The sequence below is a fragment of the Anopheles moucheti genome, chromosome 2 (genome assembly GCF_943734755.1).
Source record: "Anopheles moucheti chromosome 2, idAnoMoucSN_F20_07, whole genome shotgun sequence".
NCBI classification, from domain to species: domain Eukaryota; kingdom Metazoa; phylum Arthropoda; class Insecta; order Diptera; family Culicidae; genus Anopheles; species Anopheles moucheti.
The window spans coordinates 57,740,300-57,759,115 of record NC_069140.1 but is presented as its reverse complement, the minus strand read 5'-3'; the positions used below and the strand labels follow the sequence as shown (position 1 = coordinate 57,759,115).

General features: G+C 43.9%; 1 protein-coding gene across 1 annotated transcript in view; it reads left to right on the top strand.

Moving 5' to 3' along the window:
* LOC128297014 (uncharacterized) overlaps nucleotides 1-13,641 on the top strand; it is a 65,178-nt gene extending 51,537 nt beyond the window's left edge. The window contains exons 5-11 of the mRNA XM_053032565.1: nucleotides 2,211-2,327; nucleotides 2,595-2,726; nucleotides 3,424-3,683; nucleotides 5,194-5,338; nucleotides 5,416-5,565; nucleotides 9,682-9,859; nucleotides 9,950-13,641. Coding sequence (XP_052888525.1) covers nucleotides 2,211-2,327; nucleotides 2,595-2,726; nucleotides 3,424-3,683; nucleotides 5,194-5,338; nucleotides 5,416-5,565; nucleotides 9,682-9,859; nucleotides 9,950-13,374 — 4,407 coding nt within the window. The 3' untranslated portion in view covers nucleotides 13,375-13,641. The remainder of the gene's footprint in view (nucleotides 1-2,210; nucleotides 2,328-2,594; nucleotides 2,727-3,423; nucleotides 3,684-5,193; nucleotides 5,339-5,415; nucleotides 5,566-9,681; nucleotides 9,860-9,949) is intronic.
* The last annotated feature ends 5,175 nt before the right edge of the window (nucleotides 13,642-18,816 follow it).

Sequence of the window (18,816 nt, the reverse complement as noted above, 5' to 3'; positions counted from 1 at the left end):
ACGAAGAAGGTGTAAAATCTACGGTATCCCTTTTTTTGTTCATTTTAAACGTTCCGACACACCGCCAGACCGTAAAAAATGATACATGGCATTGACGTGCATCGGTATGTGCGCGCATCTGTTTAAATGTATGTGCCCGTGTTTAACCTATTCCATTCCTGTATTACGAGCGCCGTGAAACATGGCTGCACGGGAGGAAATGTTGAAACCCTTATCATGTTTCCGATTGTTCCGGCCCGCGGTCCCGTGCATGTCATCAGCCTTCCACCTTTCTCCAGCGTGCCGGGTATTGTGAAAGTTAGTATCACCAATGGTGCCACTGGTTGGTTGGTTATCGATGTTTCTGCAATCACGCCCCAAGGGAGTGAGTGAAAAAGAGTCGTGATTTAACGTGCCACGGTGGAAGCTGGGAGTAACTATATTTAAATCATGGTAATGTAACGAACAACTTCTGATTTTTTTTCTTTTTACGGGTCAATTGAACTCCATGGCTGGTATAACGTACGTGTAAAATTTAATAATGTATGAAATAAATTTTCTTGTTAAAGTTAAAAGCAACGTCTGTCGAACTTTAATAAATCGCAATGTTGTTGGAAAAAGTCGCACATCTGTGATTACAACCAGAAAAGAAAGCCTAAAGTTCATCGGAATAAGTTTTGAACTGGTATAGCGAAGAGCATCAAGCTAAGTTATGTACAAGGTCTGTGTAGGATAGAGGACGAGTAATATAGAGCCATTTGACAAGTAGCCAAAAGGACGTTACACGTGATTTGACGTTTGGACTCCCTTTTCCATTCAAATGTTTTGTGTGTAGTTGTGTTGATTAATCGGGATATAGTAAACAAGTAGGCTAGACGCAAGGAATCTTACACGGGCGACCAAACGTCAAATGAAATCCAAAATGGCGAACCTCTATCTTGGCTATTACTCGACCTCTATCCTACACAGACCTTGGATACATGGTAATAATGGAACAATGTTTGTTAAGGTAAATAAAATTAAAGGATAAATTATCTACTATACTGAAAATTAAACAGAAAAGTTATGCGTTTGTTAGTTATATATCAAATCAAATATTAGTTAGCATCCCGTTAAGCAAATGTTTTATTTACTACCTACTACAGCACGCTGTACGCTTGCATGGTAGTAAATAAATATTTAAAAACCACAAATTTCACCACATCTAGCCTTTTATCCCTTCGCCACCAGGAAAAACCACTCCATCTCCATGGTGGCCTTCAAAAAACTTCTGCTTTGCAATTGAAACTCGCACCGATGCAAAACTCCATCCAGCGGCCTAACTGCGCACAGTCGCATACAGTCACTGCCATTTTCGTTCCACCTCTTCAATCGCCTCTCCAAGCCTAACTCTGCTGGAATCGGTTACTGAATAATTAATCTGGCAAATTTCTGCCCACAGTATTATCCTTCGAAATCCAGACTCCCTGCAGTGGCGAGCGCACGGGGCAGGCTGCCCGGGTTTCCCAAAACTTTCCCCCAAAAAGCGGTCGGATGACTTTTTGACCAACGAACCAACCGGTTGACGGTTGACACCGGATAAAACGGTACCGGGGACAAGACCGGAAGCGAGGAATAAATGCAACGAAACAATGTTATCAACGTTGCCTCAGACTGGGAAAGTGTTTCGGGCAACCTTTGGGCAAGTGGTCGGTCACACCGTTTCCTGCTGCATATCTTGGCAATGGGCTGTGGGCTATGTTTTAAATCCAGCCGCAGTGAAATGGCCGCTGCTTTAGAACAAACTATTCAAATGTAAGAGCATACGAAATCCTGCGTTCCGGCCGATTTCTTCAACACAACTTCCCTCCAGTCCCGGTGGGTTTTTTCGAGGGAAACATTTTTTCCACACAATTTTTTGGTTTCATTTCCCACAAGACAGAACGAAGTTCTTTCCGGAGATTAATTAATTTCCCGTTCAAACAGTTGGGTTTTCCGCCCGCAGCCACACTGCGTACTGGCCATGGTAGAGAGATTTTAACATTTCTCCCCCCTCCTTCTAACGTTTATAAGATGTTGGCCTTTATTGTGCTGGTGCCTTTGAATGGTTCACACCAAAATCAGATAAGTGTGATTGTTTCTTTTGTAACGGCGAGTGGAAGAAGCGCAACATTTCATTACAAAAGCTATTCAAATTATCCTGTTTCAACGTTTTTTTTTCTTTTTGTTTCATTCTCTTTTATCATTCACAGCCATCTGCCTTTTCCCTCGGCGATCTGTGCGTGCCGCCGATGGCAAACGTGCTGAAAGTGTTCCTCGAGAATGGTCAAACCAAATCGTTCAAATACGACTCAACTACCACTGTACAGGTACGTATCGTGCGTTTGTGTGAAAATCGGTTCCGAAACCTGCCAATAGGCAACTCGGCTCGCCTTAAGCACATTCATTATCCTTCCCGGGAACCTGCTCGTCGGGCAGAATGAGATTGTTTAAAAACAACGTTGAAAAGGACCGGTTCGATTTCAAACCAACCACAAACTAATGGTTCAGTTCACGCTCTCCCCAGAAGTACTGATCTCTTTCTGTTTTTTCCTCGTTCCACGTGTTGCTTGGACCTGTTGGTATTTCCCGAACAGAATGTTGTTACTTCGTTACGCGATAAGTTATGCCTAACCGCCGGTGAGCATTTCAGTCTCGTGGTGGAACACGTGAAAAGTCTGAAGCGGAACAAGCTAACGCTGCTGGATCCGCAAGAAACGGTGGCCCGGGTAAGTACTAGCGGATGTCGGAATTTCCAGAACCAATTACAAGCATACCCACAAACACATACACACACATATACGCATACACACATACTTGGTAATTGTTCAGTTGTTAGTTCATCAATCTTTTCGAATTTGGCCCTTTGCAGCATAATGGGGCCGGCGATGAAAAATGATTGAATCGGGAAAATACCGATCTCTAATTGAAAATCCATTACGGCAGTAGAAGCAGTTTTCGTTTGTGCGACTTTACTCCTTTGCAATCAGAATGATTGAAATTTCAAATAATTAATATTACTTTTATTCTGCTATATTCAACAAGGACCGTATTCTATATCTTTGGAAAGGCTTTTTACGTTACGTTCTTTTATTTATTTGTAGTTTGATTTATTTTCAAATGGTTTCTCGATATACCGTATGCTTGTACGTTTCGTTTAAGTAATATAGAAATTATTATTCTCTTTAAAAAACACCATAATCAACACTGAACATATGATTATTAATGAACTGTCCTTGACTAATTCAATATTAGGACAGTTTAATATCAAAAGTTTCCAACACCAAATCACACACATAATTGTAATCAGGATTCCCCTTCCAATAAAGGATTCTTGTAGCAAATCAATACATTTAGACACATAAATATAATCGGTACATCGTAACATCACATTTTATCTCATTTTACCATTTATTCCCGTAACAGATAGCGGCAAGGCCCGGGGCGCACAAACTCCGTTGCCTGTTTCGGGTAACGTTTGTGCCCGTGTCTGCCGCTGCCCTCGCTCAAAAGGACCTCAACGCGTTGGACTATCTGTTCTTGCAGTGCTGCAACGATGTCACGCAGGAACGCTTTGCTCCGGAGCTGCAACCCGAGGTGGCCCTACGGTTGGCCGCACTGCACATGCATCAGCACGCGTTAGCAAACAACATTTCGCCCACGAAATTAACTGTAAAAACTGTTGAGTAAGTATGCTTACGTTAGGATGGGGTCAGTATGTTATTAAGATAAATAAATTCAATCCATATTGAATTATGGATGGGCCAGGCCCGGGTATGCAGTGCAGTCGGAATTCCCAGCATTTTATTGATTTGTGCCATACGCCATACGACTAGCTTAAAACAATTTACCATTTTCCTTCGCTTCCTTTCGACTTTAGTCTCAGTACCCGGATATTTCGAAAAAAAAATGTAATATATCTAATTTTTTATATCGGGGCGACCCGGTGTCATGATGATAGGGCCACCAGTCTTCACACGAACAGACCGGACCATAATATTCCATCCGGACCAATCTCCCGGAGCAAGGACTGATTATCCAGCTACGGGTAAAAAGTCACAGAAAGTCAAAAATGGCAGACCTAGACCTCGCTTGAAGTTGTTGTGCCGATAAAGAAGGAGAAGATTTCCTATTCACACTTCGAAGTATTTGCTTCATCTTTTTTTTAAATGTTTATACTAGTAAGACTTTGCTTAACAAAAAAACGTATTCGCATACTCAATCGCATTGGTTGTGCGATTCTCAAATGTGGTAAACTTGAGAAACAAAAACGGCAGTTTAGTAAGAAAAAGTACGGTTTCGGTTTCTTAACGCTTTTAATGGTGGTAACGGCGTAAGGTATGGTACGAGAGTTGCCCGAAGTTTAGTGTTCTTCGCGAATTCCACTTCAACTTGGGACAATGACTTGTAAACCCCATCGCTTCCACCCTGACATGCCTGCAATTAGTTCAATTTGTGAAAGTGTTCCGGCATTTGGGATACTTTCTTCCACTGCTTCGTAGATCAGCCTCCGCCATCCATTGCCTCCTGATGGGGGGGTTGCTGACGGGAAAGTTTCGGCACGATTTCTTCCCACGCCACGCCACGCCACACAGAGCCGTCCAGATTTGTGGAGCAAAAAGAAGTAAAGCACGCCTTCCGGAGGACAAATATTTGCAATTGCAAATGGAATTGGACCGTAGACCGAACGGACGGGATTGCAGGAAGGTGTCACAAACTATGTGTGTGTGTGTGTGGTTTAGGAACTTTGGGGGAGAATAACTTTAGTTGAGATTTTTTGCCGAGCATGTAGAGATTTCCCGGTTTTTTCTTTTTGTTTGGCTCTTAGTATGTTAGTTTGCGGGCGGTGAATGAAAAGTTTTCAATGGAGAATGCGCGTAACAACTACTTTGCAGCATGTAAAACAATCCGTTGGAAAAACTTCAGCCAGAAACTGCAAGCTTATTTGCTGCTCCAAGGGTTAAGGAAGGCTGCTGATAGATGGTGTACTGGTTTGATTTAATTCCACCGATTCAATTCTTAGCCGAAAAGTTTTTAATTATTGTTTGCAAGTCTCAAGCATTTCCTTTTTTTTCAGCAAGTGGTTCTACTGAAATAGAATTAGCACAATTTTTTAATTATTTTTCTCTCTCTCTCTCTCTCTCTCTCTTTCTCTCTCTCTCTCTCTCCCTGTCTCTCTCCTTCATGCGCCCACAGACGAGAGTTTGGACTGGATCGCTTTGTGCCTGCTTCACTAATCGAAGGAATGAAACGGAAGGAGCTGCGACGGCTTTTAGGCCACTTTCTGAAGCTTAATTCACAGATGACCGGCTCGTCGACCAAAACGCTCACTCAGCTGCAGGTAAACTAGACACACGGGCACAAGTGCTGGCATGATCATTTATCGGGCTTTGCTTTCACTGTTCCGGTTGTTTTTAGGCTAAAATTCACTATCTAGACATCATATCGGGACTACCCAGCTACGGGGCCAAGTGTTTTAGTACCAATCAGCGAGACGGTGTCGAGCGAGTGCTGCTCGTTAGTCCACGGTTCGGATTAAGTCAAATAGCAGGCGTACGCAACACGGTGGTAAGTTGTTAAGACTAAGATAAAGCGACTTCATACCCATTGGATTCTTCAGCTACAGTCATTGAAAAGTAATATGGAAAAATATTTACGAAAACTTGCATGAAGCACATCAATCAGCTTTGAACGGATTCCCGCACCATGGCGCAGCAAAAGAATTAAACATCCTGTTGATACTGCTCTCCCTGGACACCTCCATTAAAACCGAACGAAAATACCTTGAAAACCCCGCTACCGTCACACGTTCTCTCACACTTCTTGCCCGCGCGTCCTAGCAGCATCTAATTTGCCCGCGAGGTGTAATTAAGCACCAACTTTCAGGACCCTTGTACCAGCAGTCCCTTCCACAACAACTTTCGAGGATTGTAGATATGCCTGACTGCGTAATTTCTTGGCCCTTTCTTCGCCCTGCACCTGGCCTGGTCAACAGGATTTCCCCACTGGCCAGGATTGCGGGGTTGATTTCGACCCGTTACGTGGCAGGAGTACGGTGTAGAACGGAATGGTGGGAACCATCGCCGTGCACTCCGCGATCTGTTAAACGAAAATCTAGGGCAAATATTTAATGAGAATTTATTATCCACCACGCACCGTACCAAGCTCCCAGTGTCGAGATATACGCGTGTTTATGTATGGGGGTGCGTATGCCATTGCTTGAGCGAATTTCCGGTCGACTACAAACACGGCCTGCAAAACAACCACGATCAAACCTTGCGCTTGACAACCGAACACCCCCAATCTTTCCCAAAAATTCACTGATTTCCTGGGCCCCGTTTAACTTTGCTTCCATGCCCTTCGATAGCACAGTTTCACTGGGGTTTGCCAGAGGAAGGCATGTTTCAACGCACAGCACCCGTAACGCCAGTAATCCCTGCAGCGGGATTGATCGACGACGGCCTCCGACGGTCGGTAGTGCTGACGCGAACCGGAAGCCCGATTTGTTTGGCTTGGAAAATACTGTTTACTGAGACATTAGTCTTAAAATCGATGGTAATTATACAGATTTTGGTGGTGACGATCGTGATTGGTGGCGTTAATCAGTGAGTTCCTGTGCAGTTTGCTGCGAGACTCCACCCATGGTGATAGAGGTTTAATCTTTTGTTATATTAATTGCTTACCACCTTGCTAAGTTCATGGTAATGAAGTACACAATATTTTAATAGAACATGTTCAATTAATTAAAAGTTTTGTATATCTACAGTTCGCTGTGTTTGACATCAATTTATTTAATTCAGATTAAAGCTAATTGAAAACAAATCTTTAAATCGAGAACTAAGATTTGAAAACGACTTACATATCAAATACATGCAGTTCCCGAGATACGCGGTTCCTCTTATACGCAGATTCGAAAATACGCGGTTTTAGGAAAGTTGACAGTTGTGCTAATTTATACCACAAAATCTAAGCAAAAAGGTGAAAAATTGTTTGAAAATACTTTTCTGTGTCATATAAAACATTTGTTTTTAACTTATTTTAATGTAACCTTTCTAAAAATCATCTGTTTCGCGGAATAAATTAAGTGCACAGAAGGAAGTCGACTCGCTGACTTTTGAAGCATAAACGAGATTGTACCTGAATTCGACTTACGCGGAAATTCGAGATACGCGAATTTTTTCCGGGTTATAGCGGTACGCTCGGGAACTGCCTGTATTGTGTTAGATTATTTGAATTTTAAACGTTGCGTTATGTCATTTTGAATATTGTGCTTTATCTGTGCTGAGGAAATGGGACGGGCCGGTGGTGTATTGATAACGGTGCCGGTCTTCACACGACAGGACCGGTCCAACATCCCATCCGGACCCCAATCCTCCATACGCGAGACTGACTATACTACTGGCTACAAATAAAGTCACTAAAAATCCAACAATAGCATGCCATGCCTCTCTAGACCTCCTGAGGTTGTTGTGCCAATGAAGCAAAGAAGTACTGAGGAAATATTCTTCGGAAAAAGAGCTACCTGTTCAATAACGCACTGCAGCACCCTGTATATTGTCCTCGTAACTACGTAATGATTTTCACAATTGTTAACCAGTGCAAATATTAAATTTCTTTCACATAATCCCATTAATGTCTCGCCTATATTCTTCGATGGCTGAAATAACGTTACGTTATAGCGCATAACTAATTCAGCAGCGTGTACCGGATGTTTAAAAAGTTTTCCGATCATAGCGAAAGAGTCTCTTTTTGCACAGCCCGTGCACTCGGTACAGGCTAATGCTGCTGCTTCATTGTAGTGAACCGTTTAGCGAGAGGTTGGTAGTTGAGGATGTACATTCATCGTGCGTTACCACCTGCCGAAAAATCCACCTCCGGCAGAAGAAAAACTTTCTCACCACACATAAACGCCCGGCGGGGTAAGAATGGGTAGACGGTTTTCGTGAATGGATTAAATCTATTTTGGCCAAATACAGGCACCAAAGTGTATGCGTATGTGTGTGTGTGTGTGTGTGTGTGTGTGTGTGTGTGTGTGTGTGTGTGTGTGTGTGTGTGTGTGTGTGTGTGTGTGTGTGTGTGTGTGTGTGTGTGTGTGTGTGTGTGTGTGTGTGTGTGTGTGTGTGTGTGTGTGTGTGTGTGTGTGTGTGTGTGTGTGTGTGTGTGTGTGTGTGTGTGTGTGTGTGTGTGTGTGTGTGTGTGTGTGTGTGTGTGTGTGTGTGTGTGTGTGTGTGTGTGTGTGTGTGTGTTTGTGTGTGTGTGTGTGTGTGTGTGTGTGTGTGTGTGTGTGTGTGTGTGTGTGTGTGTGTGTGTGTGTGTGTGTGTGTGTGTGTGTGTGTGTGTGTGTGTGTGTGTGTGTGTGTGTGTGTGTGTGTGTGTGTGTGTGTGTGTGTGTGTGTGTGTGTGTGTGTGTGTGTGTGTGTGTGTGTGTGTGTGTGTGTGTGTGTGTGTGTGTGTGTGTGTGTGTGTGTGTGTGTGTGTGTGTGTGTGTGTGTGTGTGTGTGTGTGTGTGTGTGTGTGTGTGTGTGTGTGTGTGTGTGTGTGTGTGTGTGTGTGTGTGTGTGTGTGTGTGTGTGTGTGTGTGTGTGTGTGTGTGTGTGTGTGTGTGTGTGTGTGTGTGTGTGTGTGTGTGTGTGTGTGTGTGTGTGTGTGTGTGTGTGTGTGTGTGTGTGTGTGTGTGTGTGTGTGTGTGTGTGTGTGTGTGTGTGTGTGTGTGTGTGTGTGTGTGTGTGTGTGTGTGTGTGTGTGTGTGTGTGTGTGTGTGTGTGTGTGTGTGTGTGTGTGTGTGTGTGTGTGTGTGTGTGTGTGTGTGTGTGTGTGTGTGTGTGTGTGTGTGTGTGTGTGTGTGTGTGTGTGTGTGTGTGTGTGTGTGTGTGTGTGTGTGTGTGTGTGTGTGTGTGTGTACATCGTGCTACAACTCCCAGCTAAGGGATCTTACATGCAACATCTATTTGCCATCCGGAGGGCATACCGTGCCGTGCACGGTACGAATGATATAAACGATCTGCCAAGCAAAACTTTCCTCGAAACTTTTCAACAAACTCCAAAACGACGACCTACCTTCCAAACGACCTGACAGATCGCACTAAACGGGCAATGATTGATTCTTGGGAAATCTTAGCGCGTTTTGCCGAGTTTGCAGGAGATAATTTGCCTTAAAAGCAGCAAAGCGGTAAACCTTGCCGAAGCGACTGACACCTCATTTATCTCAGCGAGTTTTATCTTCCGAGTTTGGAGAAAGTGATAACTTCGTTCGGGATAGCGTGAGAAGTTTTTTTATACTTTCCTAACAATGCACCATGACCGGAAGTGTACAACTTTTGTATGCTTGTCGTGTTTTTAATAAGGATGGATAAGGTAACAATGAAGAGCTCCAACCTTTGAGCGATGATAAACTATCGAGTGCGTGTTTGTACGCCACCTATGCTCCATTAATACTGCATGGAGTAGTGTATTTTTATAACGAGTTTATCAAAAATGGTGATAATAACTTTCATAACCACGTTTGTTGTTACCGTTCAAAAAACTGCTCATAAGACTTAAATGAATTATTTTTCCGTTTTTGGAATTATAATTTATTTGTCAAAAATTATACATATAATGAATCATTTCTTTGGAACACAACATTTCGCTTATACGACGAATCCAATGTATAATTTAAATATCATTTTTTTACATTATTTGCAGCCTCAACCCATCTGTAACCTCGAGGAACTTATTCGTGTCGTTGTAACGCGCGATGATGACGTGTCCAACACGGTCACCGTCTTCATAAGTCCTGATCGAGTTATAAACTTCTCGATGGAAGATCGAGATGCATCCGAGTTTGCAATCGTACTGGCTGGTTACTATCGACTTATGGCCGGTAAGCTGAAGGAAATTCGTCTGTTAGTTCGAAGGCTGTTACATTTTCATCTAATGCAATGTTCTGTGTGATTTCCTCTTTACGCAACAGGGAAAGAGCTTCCATTGGAGCAGGAGCGTGAAACACAAATCGAGGATATTGCGCCTCCGTATCTCTCGCAGCATACGGTTGTCAGCAATGGCTGGAGCTACCTACCCTCGGAGAAGCCCACACACAGTATAGCGTTCCTGATGCCACCGCCGTACCACTCTACCGGTTTCCGTAGCGCTACCGGATCGATCAGTTCCTCTAGCCGTTCGGATGAGTGTGATCGCAATGCAAACAGTGCGCGCATCTCGAATAAAAATACTCGGCCCAGCCTACAGGATTATGATTTCGAGCCGAACGGTAAGGATATGCGCATAGCCAAGGATGGATCGCTCAGTGGCAAAATCGGAGGCGTCCCGATGGTTGTGTCCGAGGCGCGCAACGAAGAGGTGCTTCGCCGTGTTGCAGAAATGCAAAAGATGGTCGAAAACTCCGAACGCTACCTAAACGAACACGGTGACTACGGGCACGAGTTCGATGTAAAACCGGGTGGCAAGCTGAACTTCTGGCGTGAAACTTCAGTTGATGTGGACGAAAGTGATTGTGAAAGTCTAAGTAGCAGCAAGCAAAGCTCGAACGAGGATGGTCCCGGTGTACTGAAGCACAGCGACTCTTTGACACTGTTGACGGAAACAATCAACCAGGGTTTGGACGGAATTGCGAAAGGTCTTAGCTCGATCTATACTGCACCGTTCAGTGAGTTGAACGGTAAACTCGAAACTATGACCGGTTCGGCACAGAACACACCAAAAACCCAGAGAAAATTGTCCGGGCTTAGTCAGATACTAAGCGATCTGCAGGCGCTGGGCAACGATCTATCTCAGAGCGAAAGTGACTCCGAATCTCTTTACACTCCAAACAGTTCCCCCATACATAAGACGACACAAAGCTCACATCCATTGCAGCAACAAAATGCACAGCAACAGCTACAATTGAACCAGCACGGAACTGCAAATAGTGCCTCCAGTTTGCGGAACAAATCTATTCGCACCAGCTTCGGACTGCACAGTCCGGACAGTGGAAACGAAGGTCGCGACATGAGCTTGAAGGATTATCTTCGCCAGCTCAAGGAAGCTAGTACGGCGAGTGAGCTTGGTACAGAAGGGACGGACTTGGCTGCGAAGAAGATAGCCGACCTTTATGGTTACGAGCTGCTGGGCGATGATTCTATTATTGAAACGGACCCCGACATTATCGATCTAAGATCGATCCCTCCTCCACAGACGCCAGACGAGCTGGACAATCTGAATGTGCTGAGCGTTCCTCCTAGCGGTTTCGATGATGGTACAGGAGTTAATAAAGCCACCGGGACGGGTAGCTCCAGAACTGGAACGAGCTCGTCAAACAACACCACTGCTTCTTCCAACCTGGGTGCTGGTGATTTGGAAGAGTTTCTCAAACAGGTAACAATAGAGCCCCCAACTCAGAAGATTACCCCGGCCGTCGAACTCACACCAGAGGAAATCCTTTCATACATTATCCCTCCACCGCCCGGGCTGAGTGATCGAAACGAAACGACCGGACCTGATTCCCAGAATCCCCTATGTGTACGACCTCCCGTTCAAAACCACACCATCCCCAAACCGAGCGCAACCGTCAGCACGAACAATAATATTAATACATTGAAGAATCTTAACTACGAAACTGATGGACCGGTCCCAAGACCCCGTGCCGCTTCCACTAACGGAACAGCGATACCATCGATGGTGGCCAATGGAGCCATTGCCAGCGCGCTACTGGCTAAGTATGCGTACGATCCAACGCGATTCGAAGTGTACTATCCACCGAAGGAACATAACGCCACTGGAACGACCGAGTACGATCTCTACAGCAATAGCGCGGCAGCTGTGGCCGTTTCGGGGCCGGTCAATGAAAAGAAGACGAATGGAACGCATGAAACCAAGAGCACGATGAATGGTGTTGCTAGTGGTGTCTCGAATGGTCATGTCATCGAGTACCCCACCGTAGACCGGAAAGGGCCGTTCTCGTGTTGTGCTAAGTCTAAATCGAAGGATAAGCAAAATGGAGACACAGAACACGAGCAGCGGCAACAGCAGCCACAACAATCACGAGGTTCCTCAAACATCCCATTGGCGCTTCCTCCAAAACCATGCCTTCACACGGCTACTATCAACCAACCGAGTCCCCCACAGCGACCTCCAAAGAGCGCAGAGTTGCAGCTTCGTCTGGGTTCACCCATTCGCTCGCCACCATCGTCCGGCGGTGCACTGTATGGGGCTCGGGCGAACGGTAACTACTACGAGCTCGGTCCCAGTGATCCTCCTTCATTGCCACCTCGTTTCGAACAGTCTCCACCTCCGGTGCCGATACTGGCCACGTTGCCACCGAAGAAACCGCCACTACCTCCGGTACCTATAAAGCCCTGTATCCTGCGCAGCCCGGTTCCAATACTGAAGAGCACGCATGGGGCTACCTTCAACCATTTGCACCAGTTACATCACCATCACCAATCACCCCCGGTACCACCTTTACCGCACCACCTGCAGCACCATCATCCATCGGGTGGCGTCGGTGCTGTATCCTTGTCCGCTAACTCCTCTCCCGTTCGGACAGCCGGTATAGGGTCACCACATCTTCACCGCAATCCAAATTGTTACAGGGAGATCGACCGGGCATTCAACCACCAGTGTACGGACGAGCAGCTATCGGCGACGGAGCTGTCGAAGACGAACCTATCCACCCCGAACACCGTCGGCCATCAACGTTCGCACAGCGACTGCCCACCGGTTTGTCTGAAGAATCCCCCGGCGGACAGTAGGGCCCAGTTAACACTCCTTTGCTCGCCCCAACTGTCACGCAAAACTTCCCTACCGACAGCAGTTTCCCCGGCACTCGTCGGCACGCTCTCGAACAACGTTGCACACGCCACCTTCAGCAACCCGGGTAGCCCTATACTGTCCAATAAAAATGGGCACGTGCTAAACGTGGATACACTAATGGCCAAGACGGACGTGGCGATGGCCGGTTTGCTGGTGAAGCTGGACCAGGTGGCAGCCGCCTGCTCTGCTGCACAAACCGCCGGCGGAGGCACGGCGATCGATGAGGATCGTTTTCAGCAGGCACGCGACGAACTGACCGAGCAGGCGCTACAGCTAGTCACCGCATCGAAGCATCTGGTCGTGTCGATGTCTGATGCCAACCTTACCCACCTGCCCGAACATTTGACCGCTTGCCTGTCCGCACTCAGGCGTATCACCGAGCTAGCGCAAGATTTGACGCGCACCACCTCAGCACCGCTTCAAACGCGCAACATCGTGCTTAAGATACATGACGTCGCCTCGAGCTTCCGGGAACTAGCGTGTGTTAAGGTGGGACCGAGCGGCGCCGGTCAGCTTGCGTTGAACGCGGAATGTTTGGCGAATGTGCTCGCAACGCTGCTCCGCAGTTTACGTGTGTTTTCTCCCTAGCAGGAGCAGGACCAAAGCATGGATGCTACGTAATCAAACTGGCAGACGCGGTTACAGAACAAAAGGTTGTTAATATAGTTGTTAAGCTCCGGGTGAACCGGGTGAAGTTGTACAACAATATCATTTCTTTTGCAATCATATCATACGACCTCCATTCATTTGCCAATGAATCGTTTCCATATCGAACTATCATATCGGAAAATGATAGAGCATAGAAAGCATGACCGCAAACATGGCCGATGAAATGTAACATTTTCGATAATAGTTCGTTAAACACATATCCAAGTACGGAACATTATGTAGCAAGTGTAAAAACATTCTCACATTGCATCGTAATATCAACGCGAGCGTGACTTAACATTGAGTGTAGCACATTGCTCAAGGTGTGTTAATAGCAAACAATTTACATTTGGTATTCTACGGTTCGTATTTGGATTCCTAGACATGTTTTTGTTTTCTTCCTTGACCTCAACGTCAACAATTTAAATGAACATATCCAAATTGTAGAATACAGCATATCTCCTGAACATTCGAACCATTATTTCATTCTAGTACCTAGCAGCAGCTAATCCAGTACTAGATCTAGTCTAATACTAATATTTACACCCTTCAATTCTCTTCCATGAGTGCAAAGAACCAGCATGAACTAATTCTGTGCTGAAAACTTACAGAAATGATTAAACGTTCTTTGATTTGATCATGGCGTTTTTTTTCCTTCTGGGACGTACAGCAATACAAAGAAGCAAACATAACATCTACCGAATGTTTTTGGAAATATTTTTTCGATTTTAAATTACTTTTCTTCAACTGCTCATAGAAAAATGTCTTTTCCTATTTATTTTGAGCTCGAAAACAATTCGAAATCCACGTTCGGTGTCAATTTATTTGCTCGAAGGAAGTTAACGTTCCTATAGGCAAGGGAAGTTGAACGTCTAATCGAACGCATCGTTTCATTTTCCACATGTTTGTTTCACCTTTCTCGTATATTCGCGATAGGACACGTGGACATGACGCATGTAAAAGAGAGATTTGCAAATCGCCATGTTGGAAGTGAAAACTTGTACTTGTACTTGAAAACATGTACTCGCGGTTGCGCTCTGGTTTGCTCAAGCATACGAAGTAAGGTAACCTGTTTAATGATCTAACCAAACAGATACTCCCATAAAGTGCTAGATTCGTAAGTCGTTTGTAGGCAGCATTAATGACCTCTGATACGGTTAGACAATCAAGTTTCATTCTCTGGCCACCTCGTGCGCGAAAATAAGTCGAAAAATTCAAAAGGTTTCCGTTCCGTTGTGTGTATGTTTGATTGGAATTAAAAGTTAGCCGTTGATTTGTTTTGAATGGTTAAGTAAATTATCGTTGTTATTCGCGTAAAACACACACACACACACTCCCTGATAAAAGGTCGCGTGTAATGTGCAAATTGTACAACTGGTTTCCGAATCAAATTCAATTATACTCCACAGCCACTTTTGGGAATGGCGATCTAATGGAATCCAACAATGTGTTGCCAGGAACATGGACAAGTTAGTAGTAGTAGTTGGATACCTGTACATAAACATTAGTAAATGGCCATTATTAGCGCGTTGTGAGTAAGTTAAGCTGGAGCCGGGATATGATTCGGACTGCATTGTTATAAGATATTACTGAAACAACAACAAAAAATCGTCAAAAAGGGGAAATGATGAACATGGCACGTGTTAGAAAGCTATCTGATCTGAATGGCGGTATCAAAGGGAATGTATATTGTAGAAAACAGCACGGCAAATCACTCTGAAACAAGCTGTTCGATGAATGGTGATGTTCTGGTGGTGAACGTAATTTAAAATATCAAAAAAACCAGCAGCAAACCATTAGCTCGATTGGCATTGCAAAATGTATTTTGCCACAAGCGTATTCGTGCGGTAAAGGATGTGTATATTCCCATTCTACACTAACAACCCCTGTAGAGTGAACAGCTCGACTGTAGAAGATGGACAGTAAAACGGGATTTGTTCGGGAGCAGTTTGTGCTGAACAATAAATACCAAACCCTCGGCCTCGAATCGCCTGCAACGCTCCGAGCTCATACGCAGCCAAAGGAGGGATGTTATAACGAGAGGAGTATTGGTGGACAATGCGTGGCGATTCATTAGATTGAAAGTCATTTTGGCACTGTGGCGAACATTGAAAATCAACCACGGCAGAATTTGTTAATTTTTGTTGCTCCAGTTCATTACGTGAAATGGTGCGTTTTACGAACGCGAGAGTCGTTGTTAAGCAATTGTCCAAATTAAGCTGTTTTGTTAAGGGTTTCAAAGCTTTCATTACTGTTCTTCAAGCGAATTGTTTCGATTGTTGTGTTGGATCATTTCAATAGATATTATTTAAAAAAAACCAATTGGAAAGCTCACAACCACAGGCGATGTCGAGCGATGTTAATACAAGAGTGAGAAGTGTGAGTGTAGCTGTAAGGGAAAAATATCATAAGGATTCTGTTTAAGAAAACAGCAACTGCAGAACAAAAGGTAAAAACAGATAATACAACATGATAGAATCATTGAATAAATGCTCATTTAATCCATTCATGGAGTGCAATTATGTTAAATTCAACTGCGGAAATACATATCGATCGCACGATCTGTATACTTCTGTTGCGAATGGCCTAAGGCCCCAAGTACGAAATGCACGACCTATGGCTAGCGGACAAAATTAGGAAACGTTCAGGATTCTCTAACGTCAGCGAATCGACGATATTGTAATGGAGTATATAACAAACGATTCTACATTTTTTGCGTTTAATACCAAAACCATCTCTTATCCAAGTGTCATTAATGTTGATTTTTAACAGTTTATAGGCATATCGTTTGATTGTATGTGCAGAATTGGTTATTTCATTTGTTTGTTTTTTTTTTGACGCCGTATTATCATAACAGCTAGTCACATCCAACCAAACAGGTGTTGAAACATATAACTATGTATAACTTTGTTAATGTTTGCGTTTAAAATTATGCGAAAAAAGAAACATGTTTTAAGTACATCGTAATGTTTTCCGCACTTTAAACAAGAAACCACCTCTAGCATCACATAACTCTTGATTTAAGTAACTTTCCGTGGCCATTCCATGCTCCGCTATGCGAGTACACACAAAGCCTGCAATGTCTCTTTACACTTCTAACGGTCCAAAAGGGACGCGGATCGCTGCCGAAACTCAGCTTGTGAAAAACATTAAAAAGTAATATTTATTTAATTTTCAATCAATGTCGTTTGTGTTATAGATGAAGGTGTAGAGTAGATAAAACTTTATGAAATTCATAGAAGAATGTTGTGTCTGTGAGGATCGCCTAGGGTTTGCTTTACTTCCAACATCTAAAGAATATCAAAAAAAGCAACCCCAGGGTTCTTCAGGATAAGCGCAGAACGGAAAGACACCAGGCCGAAGAAAATAACAGACACTAAATACATTGATACATTGATTATAAAATCTTTACTGCTAGAAAACACAACAATACTAGAAAACACACAAATGCTACTAACGTTGCAGAAGAATACAGAATGGTAAGTGTAACTCATACTGTTGAATGGCTAATGCTAACCAGGAATCGACCAAAACAAAACTATGGATGCAAACGTAACGCTGTACAAGCAACAAAAAAAATCATTAGATAATTGACTAATAAAATTAGTTAACATATGTAAATCACAGGGCAGCACATTTATTACGCTGATCATGTATCCGAAAAAAAACAACTAAATTGAAAATCATTTTCTGAACTATTTGAAAGAACGAATAGCTTAACGTTCTAGTAAAGCACGACAGATCGTGCAAACGGGCGTGACGTTTACTATTAGTTGAAAGTTTTGAATATCTACTAATTCTCTATTTGAATATATACCAGTGGAGGATCAATCCCCTTGGAGGCCCAGGGCGGAATTATGAATGAGGCCTCTAATTTAAAAAAACGATTAATTGGGGGGCATTGAAGTCCTTGAAATGCGGCAAAGCTAAAGGCGCAGTAAGAAGGGGCTCCTGAACTCACTTTGAATCATCATCTTTGGAGAGGGGGCCTATGTATACACCTTTTACTACTTCACACATTTTTTGGGGCCTCCAACACGGCGAGGCCCTAGGTGACCATCTACTCCGTCTACCGTTTGATCCGCCGTTGATCCCTTTTCGCAACTCAACCACGAATCCGAAGATCAAACTATTAAATAAACTTTTAATAAACACACAAAAACACTGTCCACAAAATACTTCATATAAACACGTATGTACGTAAAAGCGTTTAGAAGAAAGCGTCGCCACCAGCAGATGCTGCTCGCGCCTCATAATTGCATGCGGTTTTATGCTGAGTATATAGTTTGCATGAATATACCGACGAGCTGAGCTGTGCCGGTGCCCGAAGGACGTGGACACCGCTCAGCATACGACGATACGGATAAAGAGCAGTGCAATAGATGTTAATATCACATATCAATCAGCAGATTGACTCGCGGTACTATTTGCCTCCACCACATGTTGCGGAACCAATCCGTTTTTGATGATTTTTGCTGTTTTGTGAAGGTAGTGTAGCGGATTCCCACATGGTTATTCTTCTTCTTGATGACAATTTTTGTTGGGGGACAACAGAGAGCAAAATGGAAAGAATTAATCACCGTTAGTGTTTAGTGTCCAGCTTACAAGAGCTAGAGGAGCACACGGTCATCTCAGTCGTCATTGCATATTATATTTGAGCGCTTTTCCTTTCGTCGAAGTCTCCGCGCATGCGATCGGAGCCACCAAAAAGCGACCGGTTTTGTGATTTCTGACACCAAGAGAGCATCCACGAAAGGAGATAACATCAATCTGATCCGCTCAAGGATCCGCCATGTTTGTACATGCCGTTTGCTCACGTTATCAGTCACTGTGATGCTATTGATCAATTAGAGATCTTCTACGATTGGCTATTAGTTACACATACTATCAAACCATGGAGAGCGATCGGTAGAGTAAATAGCTCAGCTACTGTGGGGAGAATCCTGCGTCTCGTTTCATCCATCCAGTTCATACAGTGCGTGTCTTAACTGTACAGCAGGTAAGTTTTTTAATTATTAGCAGTAGGAAATGTCCAGTGCCACTATTTCCGAAGACATTATTTAGTGTTATTTGTTCGGTTATTTCGCAATATTTATATCTCTTGTCGTCATGGAATGTCTGGGAGTTTGAAAGGATTCCATATATCAATATATTCCATAAATATTCCTCATTATTATTTCCATAAAAATAAACTTGTGTATAGTTATGGTACGCGCTGTGCCGTTTGGACGAACAGAAAGAGATGAAAGATCAGTCGACGGATCAAGCGCAATGATCACTAGAGGGAAAGGTACAGCTATATGAAATGCTGCCTGCTGGTACGGAAACTTGTGCTACCTCTTCGTTTGGATGCTCTCTTGGTGTCAGAAACCAAAAATTCCA